Source organism: Gouania willdenowi, chromosome 19 (genome assembly GCF_900634775.1).
Source record: "Gouania willdenowi chromosome 19, fGouWil2.1, whole genome shotgun sequence".
NCBI classification, from domain to species: domain Eukaryota; kingdom Metazoa; phylum Chordata; class Actinopteri; order Blenniiformes; family Gobiesocidae; genus Gouania; species Gouania willdenowi.
In genome coordinates, this window is record NC_041062.1 from 16,935,347 (window position 1) to 16,944,314 (window position 8,968).

General features: G+C 37.2%; 1 protein-coding gene across 2 annotated transcripts in view; it reads left to right on the plus strand.

The window, feature by feature from the left end:
• Window positions 1-7,687, plus strand: part of slc39a11 (solute carrier family 39, member 11) — a 129,407-nt gene extending 121,720 nt beyond the window's left edge. Inside the window, exons 7-10 of one of the 2 annotated variants that reach the window (XM_028475748.1) lie at window positions 3,129-3,198; window positions 5,922-6,020; window positions 6,108-6,266; window positions 7,284-7,687. In XM_028475748.1, the coding sequence (XP_028331549.1) occupies window positions 3,129-3,198; window positions 5,922-6,020; window positions 6,108-6,266; window positions 7,284-7,362 (407 nt within the window). In that variant the 3' untranslated portion in view covers window positions 7,363-7,687. The remainder of the gene's footprint in view (window positions 1-3,128; window positions 3,199-5,921; window positions 6,021-6,107; window positions 6,267-7,283) is intronic. The other variant, XM_028475749.1, reaches the window with a different exon arrangement.
• Window positions 7,688-8,968: the final 1,281 nt, after the last annotated feature.

Genomic DNA, 8,968 nt, shown 5'->3' on the forward strand with positions numbered 1-8,968 from the left:
TTGCTTAGATATTATCAGTGCTGTCATTATTTTACAATATATTTATATGTGGAAGTGCAAACTAGAGCACAATAATGAATAAATTACTCATTTTCCCACCTAAAATCTGCAGCCCAATTAAGATAAACTGCTCCGTATTTGGCCCCTGAACTAAAATGAGTTTGACACCCCTGCAGTAGAGCAACACATTAGCTTCTCTGTTCTTGCATGGTGTCCTGCAGCTCTCGTTTCCTGAAGCGTGCAATCATGAAATCAAGCCACTGGGCCCTTAGGTCGCTGAAGTTGAATGTGGTTCATTTAGAATCTGGAGGACAACAGTCTCTGCAAATCCTGAGTGTGTCAAGTGGAATTAACTGCTGACGTGACACCTAGGTAATAAGAAATGACGTTTTCCTTGGTTTTTTGAATGCACCAGGTGCCCCATGCCTCTTTACCTTCCTGGTGTGTTTTCTAAATAGTGAATTCTTATGTAGTAAAAAGCTGCGGCAACAGTTTTAGATTAATCCGCGGGGTTTATCCTCCGTGCCCTCACAGCAGGATGATTGAAGCCAAACTTTACAGCTGTGAGTCGGTGATAATGCAAATGCTAACAGGCAAGGATTAACTATTCAACATGCTGTACCTGCAAACTAGAGTGAGAGGCCATGCAAAATGTACATTTAAGAAGAATGGCTGCACAGTTATGGAAGACGAACCACAAGCTAACATCATCGAGGTTTGTTTTAGTGAAGCTGTGGGGAAATAAAACGCACATACGTTGTGTTGTCCTCTTGATTGGTGTGTTTTTATTTTTGTATTTTCTCCTTTTCTTCTCTTTCTCTTCTCTTAACAATTTTCGTCGACTACATTTAAGTGACTTTAAAGAAACAATGACTATTTCAAAAAAATACATGTGGACGAAAAAAAAAAAACATCATAAATCTCGTCCCATGTGACGAAACTCTGATTTTGTCACACGGGATGAAATCCAATCGGAACTCATGTGATTATGTGCTCATACGTATTGATCACATCGAATCTTTCTTTGTGTGTGTTTACAAACATCAGGTTGATCAATGGTAACTGAATCTTTAAAAAGATAATTCATCCACTAAAACCTTAATGTCAAGGGAGTTTTAAATTCCCACTGTCGCTAAATGCTTGTTCATGTTGATTTTGTTGGGGTTTTTTTTTTTTTTTGTGATTATGAATTTTATATGTTGATTAGTGCATCGAGATGACTTTGTTGTAATTTGCGCTATACAAATGAAGTTGAATTGAATTGAATTGAATTTAGTCGACTAAATCTAGACCTTTAACCTGAAGCCATGTATCCCCTACACCTGCACACTTAAAAAACATAATAATGTAAAGGAATAATATATAATAAAAAGAGTAATAATCTCTTAGTTGTTTGATTTATTTATTTAATTAGCCTACTGGCATTTTCAGTGAGAAACAAATGTCTGTTTTTGGATAATAAAATCTATCAAACGTTAGTTGATTTTACATATATCAGTAATATTCACTACCCTGAAACTGTGAAATACAACTCACTACAACTTTACTGAGAAGGTTGAGAGGATGCACACATGTATCTCTGCAGTGTTTGGCTGAATTTGAGAGAGTCTGAATCTTAAATCGTTCTTAATAAATAAAAAAAAAAAAGTCTTGTTCTTTATTTAGTTTTCTTGTTTGTCAAAGCAGAATATCCACTTTCAGACAAGTACGTGGTGGCAAATGGGCTTCAAAGCAAAGCAATGTTGCTCTCGTCATATTTGCGCTTTTTTTTTGATGAGATCTTTTCTCTCTCTTACCACTAGAGGGCAGTCTTACAGTGGCCAATGTGTCATTTGTGGCAATGCAGGCTCCTGACTGCTGCTTAATTTATAATATAGTTTCCTATAGGCATGTAACGATTAATCGTAAGGCAGTTAAAAATCGATTCATAGGTATCACGGTTGATATTGATTTTCTGAAAATTGAATCGCAGTACTTTTTTTAACCAGCAGAGGGCGCTATCCACAAGTGTTGGCGGCGGGCGGAGTCTGCTAATACTTTCTTTCTGGCCGCCTTCTACTCTTAAATATGTTAATAAATGATTCATTACCCCTTTAGCACCGAAAGAATATCTGTAATATTACTTGAATATCTGTAAAAGTCACGTTTTTCTATTAGCTCTGTCTGCTAGCATAGCTTCTCTTCTTCACTGAAAGATATCTGCATGCCAACCGACCACTGTATTACCAGCGCCCTCTGCTGGTCCAAACAAATATGACGTAAATCATTGCAATCACGTTTTTTTTTTTTTTTAAAGTCCAATTGTTAAAGCACAAAATACATTTTCAGTTGCACTTTTAAAAAGAAAAAGAACTATTATGCAGTTTTGCATTGTTTATTATAGAACCAGAATTTAAATTAATAGGCTTCATTTTCATTTGTATTATTCCTTTATTTATTTCATTCAAGATTTATTTTTGGTTAAATTGCATTGTTTTGAATTGTTTATCAAGGAATTCTTTTGACAATGAAAAATAAAAGGAAAATAATACAGTATTTTCTTTTGTCTACATTCCCATTTTGTAAAATAAATTGTGAGAGAATCGTATCGTGAACCCAGTATCGTGAATTGAATCGTATCGGGAGTTGAGTAAATCGTTACATCCCTAGTTTCCTATGTTGTCACGCTGTTTTAATTTTTATTCACATACCCCCTATGATAATTTGCGTACCCCACTTTGGGAACCTAGGATCTAGACTGTAACTGAAATAGATCTCGAGTATACATTTTGATAAATATTACATTGCATTTTAGTGAAAAGACTGACTAAAATTCAACAGTGGATCACAGCTGGTGAAACTACTCACTAGTCTGAAAACATAACCAGTTTCCTTTGTGTTCCCTGAGCTTTTGATTCAGCAGTATTTGAAGCTACCTCTGAACATAACGTAGGTTTTCTAGCGAGACACAAAGATAAGAGATGTGTGCGCGTGTTTCAAACCCAGAGAGGCATTTACCTTGACCACAAGTGTTTGGCATTTATCAAAGCTGAATGTTCCCTTTAGCGTGGGCTGGCTTTAGAGTTGCTTTCATGTGTCTTCATAATATCTCTGTAATGATGTATGGTTTCCTGTTTGGACGTCTGCAGAGGGCTTGGCGGTCGGTGTTGGCTTTGGAGCAATAGGAAAGACTTCATCTGCTACCTTTGAAAGCGCCAGGTAGGAAAACACACTGTTCAGTTGTTCATCACCTGTTTCACTATGAATGTACTCTATATTATTACATTGTTTAGTTTAACTTCAATACTTCTAGGGATAAAATACGTGAAACGGGTTTAGATTGGTTCAGATTACAGTACAGGCACATGGCATACTGTATCTACTGTGTGATTCTGACCTCTAGTGGTTACACTATGGTATTAATGAACCTAAAAGTCTTTTTTTTCCTCACAAACAAATCTGTGTGTTTTGGGAAACTTCTCCAGCAAGACATCAAATTAAAATTTGCTGACACACTGCCACCTACTGGCACGAAGGAGGAACAATTTACATTACCAGGTTGTAGTCATTAATATCAAAGTGAGAGCATGTTTAAATGAGGTTTGATGCACAGTTGGGGCTCAGTAGGTAGTATCACATCCTGCACGTGAAGGTAAACATGCTACGTGCCAAGTGTTGGTGGTTTTCTAAAAGCCCTGTGTCTTCTGGTATAGTTACTTGATGTAGGTTAAAGCTGCAGTATGTAAGGTTTTTCCTGAAAGGACAGTGCACTTCTACACCTTCTCTTGGCCATGTATAAGAGCCTTAGAAATACAAGAGCGTGACCCAACTTCTCAGCCAATCAGAGATCTTTTTACAAACAGAGTGTTGTTTTGGGGTGCTACTATTGGCTGCTTGACTAAAGTCCTCTGTAGTAAAGTACAATGGAGGACAATCCAGCAGAAGAAGTAACTATCAATGAACAACATACTTTGCTATATAATTGCACCATCATTCATTCATCAGACAGAAGAAGAAGAAAAATTTAGAGGCAAAGTTAGAAAAACAAAGAAGAAGAAAAAGAAAGATGGAAAGAAGATTAATTATTTATTTATTTTTTTACTGCATTTTATTTTAACTAAATTTATATTTCACAAAGTGAAAGTATAGAAATACAGTTGTTTAAGATTGAGTGTTTCATTAAAGAAAAATAATAATAATTAATAAAATCTATTTTAATTTTTCAGAAATTTCAGTGACCCCAAGGTTGAAAAACACTGATTTAGTGGCTCCTGTATAGATTTATTTCTTTTCTTTTTTTTTAATTACTGGTTATCATGCTGGGCCCTCCCCTCGGGGGATTGGGTGCGGGGGTGGGGTAGATGTCGGTGGGGGGCCTTGGGGTTGGGGGCCGTGGCAGGGTGCGCCGGTTTCTCGGCTCCTGGGTGCTCTCTCGGGTGTGTGTGTGGGGGACAGTGGCTGCCTCTCGGCTTGGTGTCTGGGGGGCTGCTCAGCCCGGGGGGGGGGTTGCCTGGGCTCCCTGGCCCCCGCTCTTTCTGCTATTCTGGCTGCGTCCTCAAGTCCGGGGCAGCGCTTGGGTTTACAGTGGCAGTTTCTTGCACATACATCGGTCTAGCACTAGCATGCCTTGGACTGTGGGATAAAACTTGTTGTGGGCTTAACTTAAGATATGTTGATCCCAAATACCTGTTTGAGGTGTTACCACTCACTCCTTCCCTCTGCCCACAGCCACCACCATTATAGTTAATCCTCACGCCTACAACTTCACATCTCACTCTCACTTTACAGTAATCAACTCCTCCCCACCCTTCCATTTCTCTACCTTGAATCTCTCCTCCCTGCTCTCTTCCCCCTCCACCTCCCCCCCACCCCCTCACCCAGGTGTAACACTGCCCTCTCTTTTTTTATTCTCCCTTTAATAAAGCGTTTCTTACCCTTCCTTAGGGAGGGCTGGTGATGGTCACAATTATGCAATAAAATAATGCAATTTATTTAATTGCAATAACAAAAAATGCATTGTTGTCAAAAAAAGATTGCGCTTCTTGTAGCGTTGACCTTTGACAGCATGTTCAGACAAGAGGAAAAAAAAAATAAAAATATTTACTGGTCATCTCACACCTGGGGTGGGATGAAGACTGACATTTTATTTGTTAATGTTCCACTTTCTCTATCAAGTACCCTCTGTAGTACCATTGCGAACCCCTAAGGGTACTTGTACCCCCATTTGAGAAACACTGTTTTGCATCATACGCCTAATCCGTCGAATCAAAGCTAGAGTTTAACATCTACTGGGAAATATTCTTGTTAGTGCCAATGGTGCTATTGGTAAAAGCTGTACATGTATACGCTGACATCTAGTGGCACAGCAGTGACAGTGCATAATACATTTTTCATTTTCATCCTTTCAGAATCGGAAAAGTTTTTATTTGCCAAGTACAGTTTAAAAACAGGGAATTTAACATGGTGGTTGGTGTGAAGAACAAAAAAATTATAAATTTAAAGGATAAATATATACATATGTACATCTTTCATTTGAATTAAACAAGGACAAAGTCAAAAGTATTGATTAATTTAGTCACAGCACTCGGATAAAAACTAGTATGTTCTGTGTATACTGCTGTGTATTATAGTTTTACTGTTAAATAACGCAGTAGGGTGTGTTATTAGTGACATACTGGCATCATTAACATGGGCAGATCTTTAGTCAATGTCAGTAGTCTGACCAGTTGATTACTTTTAGTGTAGTGAATGCAAGGCAAACTACAATCCAAATGTCAATTAGTAAAACAAATATGTCGTGTTTAAATATGTAAAATTATTATTGTGAAAGCAAGAACACAACTCATAAACGCCCGTCTGTATGTCTATGGTCTGTATGACCAAATTTATTTCATGTCATTTATGAAATCCAATTAAAATAACTGTTGTGTTTTATTTTAAAGAAATTTGGCCATTGGAATCGGCATCCAGAACTTTCCAGAAGGACTGGCAGTGAGCCTCCCACTGCGGGGTTCAGGGGTCTCCACATGGAGAGCTTTTTGGTGAGGAAAGACCACATGTTTCATAACACACTCTTAAGGATGAATCATAGAGTAAAGTGAGAAAATGTGAACGTATTCTTCTCTTAGGTATGGGCAGCTCAGTGGGATGGTAGAACCTATTGCTGGAACGCTGGGTGCTATGACTATAGTTATGGCAGAGCCGTTGTTGCCGTACGCGTTGGCGTTTGCGGCTGGAGCTATGGTGTACGTGGTGGTGGATGACATCATACCTGAAGCTCAAGTCAGGTGAGGTGGTGAACATGAAGGAGAGGCTGAACACAATCACATCAGAAGGTGGCGTAAAATCATAACTTCCTTACCTAAAAGTTAGCTTAACTTTATAGTTAGCTCTCTGTTTAGCAGGGTAAATGCTAAACTTGACTCACTACCAGGGTTGGGGTCATTTACATTTACGGTGACCAGCATTATTTCCAATTACAATTATTATTTTTCCCTTAAAAGTCAATTATAATTACATTCTGAGTCACAAAAGTTAAATTACAACTAATCACAATTACTGAGCCTTTAATGAATAAGCCCATAAAACGTAACCTTTCTCTTGTGTTAGCTTTTTGTTAGCATCTCTTATGATAATGGCTCACTTTGGACCCATGTCTTAAATCAGATGTAAAATACACTAATATCTATTATCGAATTTCATTCTTATTTATTGATTTCCTTGTTAGGCTTCATAATCAATGAAAATATAGCTTTTAATATTTTTGGTGAGGGCGTCTGAGCCTTTTTTGTGTCAGTAAATCCCTCGATTTAGTATTATATAGATGGTAAAATGTGACAAAGGTTGATATGAAACACGTTTTGATAATTGTGAACTACATATGTGTAGAACCGTACACAGAACTCTAACATGGCTCTCCATTTTTGCGTTCAATTACAATTGACAATTTTTATAGAATTTAGTGGCAAGTTAATTATCTGAACTCAGTTACTATTTCATTACAATTATGACAGCAACAGATTTTTAAAATGACAATTATAATTATGTCATAATTGTAATTAATTATCAATTGCGCGATAACAATAATAAGAGTCAAAACACTGAATTTGTACAGAGTTAAGGAGTGTTTTCTGTTTCTCGTGCTCAGTTTGGGATTAAATATGATCTGTGTGCTTTGAAATCTACAATAAAAGCCCATTTTTAAGGGATATACTGTATGTTCTCCATCAGAGTTACATTTTAAGCTAAGGTGTCATTTGTATTATGATATAATTACTGATCCAGTTTTTGCTCCAAACCACCAGTGGGAATGGGAAGCTAGCGTCCTGGACTTCCATCCTGGGCTTCGTAGTCATGATGTCACTAGACGTGGGATTAGGATGATCCCACCTCTGCAACCAGCAAATCCTCCATGACGTCACAGTGATGCTGAACTAACGAGCAGATTTCGTTAAAAGGGAGATCAAATGAAGTGTTTATTTTTCCTGTTGTGTAATATTTGCTACTTGAAGCGTAATCGGTGAGAATTAAAACTTGGGAATAACTCTTTTGTGATTGAAAGAATGGGTTTACTTGAATATTTCTCTTTAAACAAGGTAATCAACTTGTCTGTAAACTACACTTCTACGTTGTGTTGAGCTCAGCAAGTCTTTGAGGTTTGAGGTCCATTTTCAGGGAAACTTAAATACTTTCACCTACTAATATTAAATGAAGTTTTCCTCATTTGTGTTTGCTGGTTTCCTTTTTTGCAATTTTTGGGCAGTAAGAAATTTTAGATGTGGCAAGTACCATTTGTTGCCAGCAGGGGGGGAATGGGACAAACATGTAGCCCTAGCATTTTGTGTCCAGACCAGCCCAATATTCATTATCAGTGACACCACGTAGAAGCCGTTATGAAGTCAGTGATGCTCAACATGTGGCTCTTTATGTCTTAATTTTAATTCTTACTCCCCCAGAAAACATTAAAAAGGGGACACTTTTTAACCCTTTTTTACCTATTTCCTTTGGCCATTTTGCAACTTCCTTTGTCACATTTTTGTCCCTTTTCAAACGTGTTGACACTTTTTTCAGACTTCTGCCAATAAATGCCACTTTTTTCCTATTTTTTTGACAATTTTTGCAAGTTCATTTTGACACTTTTATCCAATTTTTGTCCTTTCTTGAAGTTTTATGGCCTTTTTTCATCCAAATAAGCACATTTTTTGCCCAAAAAATACCACTTGTTTCCCTACATTTTGCCTTTTTTTGTTCCACATTTTCGTCCTTTTTCACTATTATTTGCCACATTTTGTTTTTTATTTTTGGACACTCTTGACTGCTTTGGCCCCTTTTAGTCACTTTACACTCTATTCTTGCCACGATTTTGCCACTTTTGGACCATTTTATTCTGCGTCCACTCGCTCTGAGAAAAAACTAAAACGTAGAGGACTGAACCGGCCCACTGGGACGATGCTCGGTATGCGAGATGGCCATTCCACCCCTTGTTGCCACAAAAATTGAAATATTAGCCTTGAAAATTGTAATTTAGTATTCAGTATGTCTTTGCCCAAGTGATCTGTGCTTTTGAATTCATTATATCAAATACCCACCCAGCTTGCTTGGACACAACCTCTTATGATATTACACTAATTCTTCAGATATTGGGATCCTTCTCAGGGTTTTTCATCCAACAAAAACGTTCAGTCCACGACAGGGATTGTGAGAATCCCACAATGAGAACAGATCTGAGGTAGTCCAGGTAGTTATTTAGTATCTTTAATCATTTGTTTATTAGCAGCATTTTAGCATTCAAAAGCAATTACTAAAATTACGTTTTTTTAACACAAAACTTTTAACAGTTGTTTTTTTTTTTTTTGTTTTGTTTTTTTAATCTACAGTTGGTCATCTTCAAATTGTAGCATATATTGTACAAAGTAGCTGGTTTTTTAAAATCAAGGACCGGTAGATAGCATTAAATGTGTGAAATATGTTTAATGTATTACCAATATAC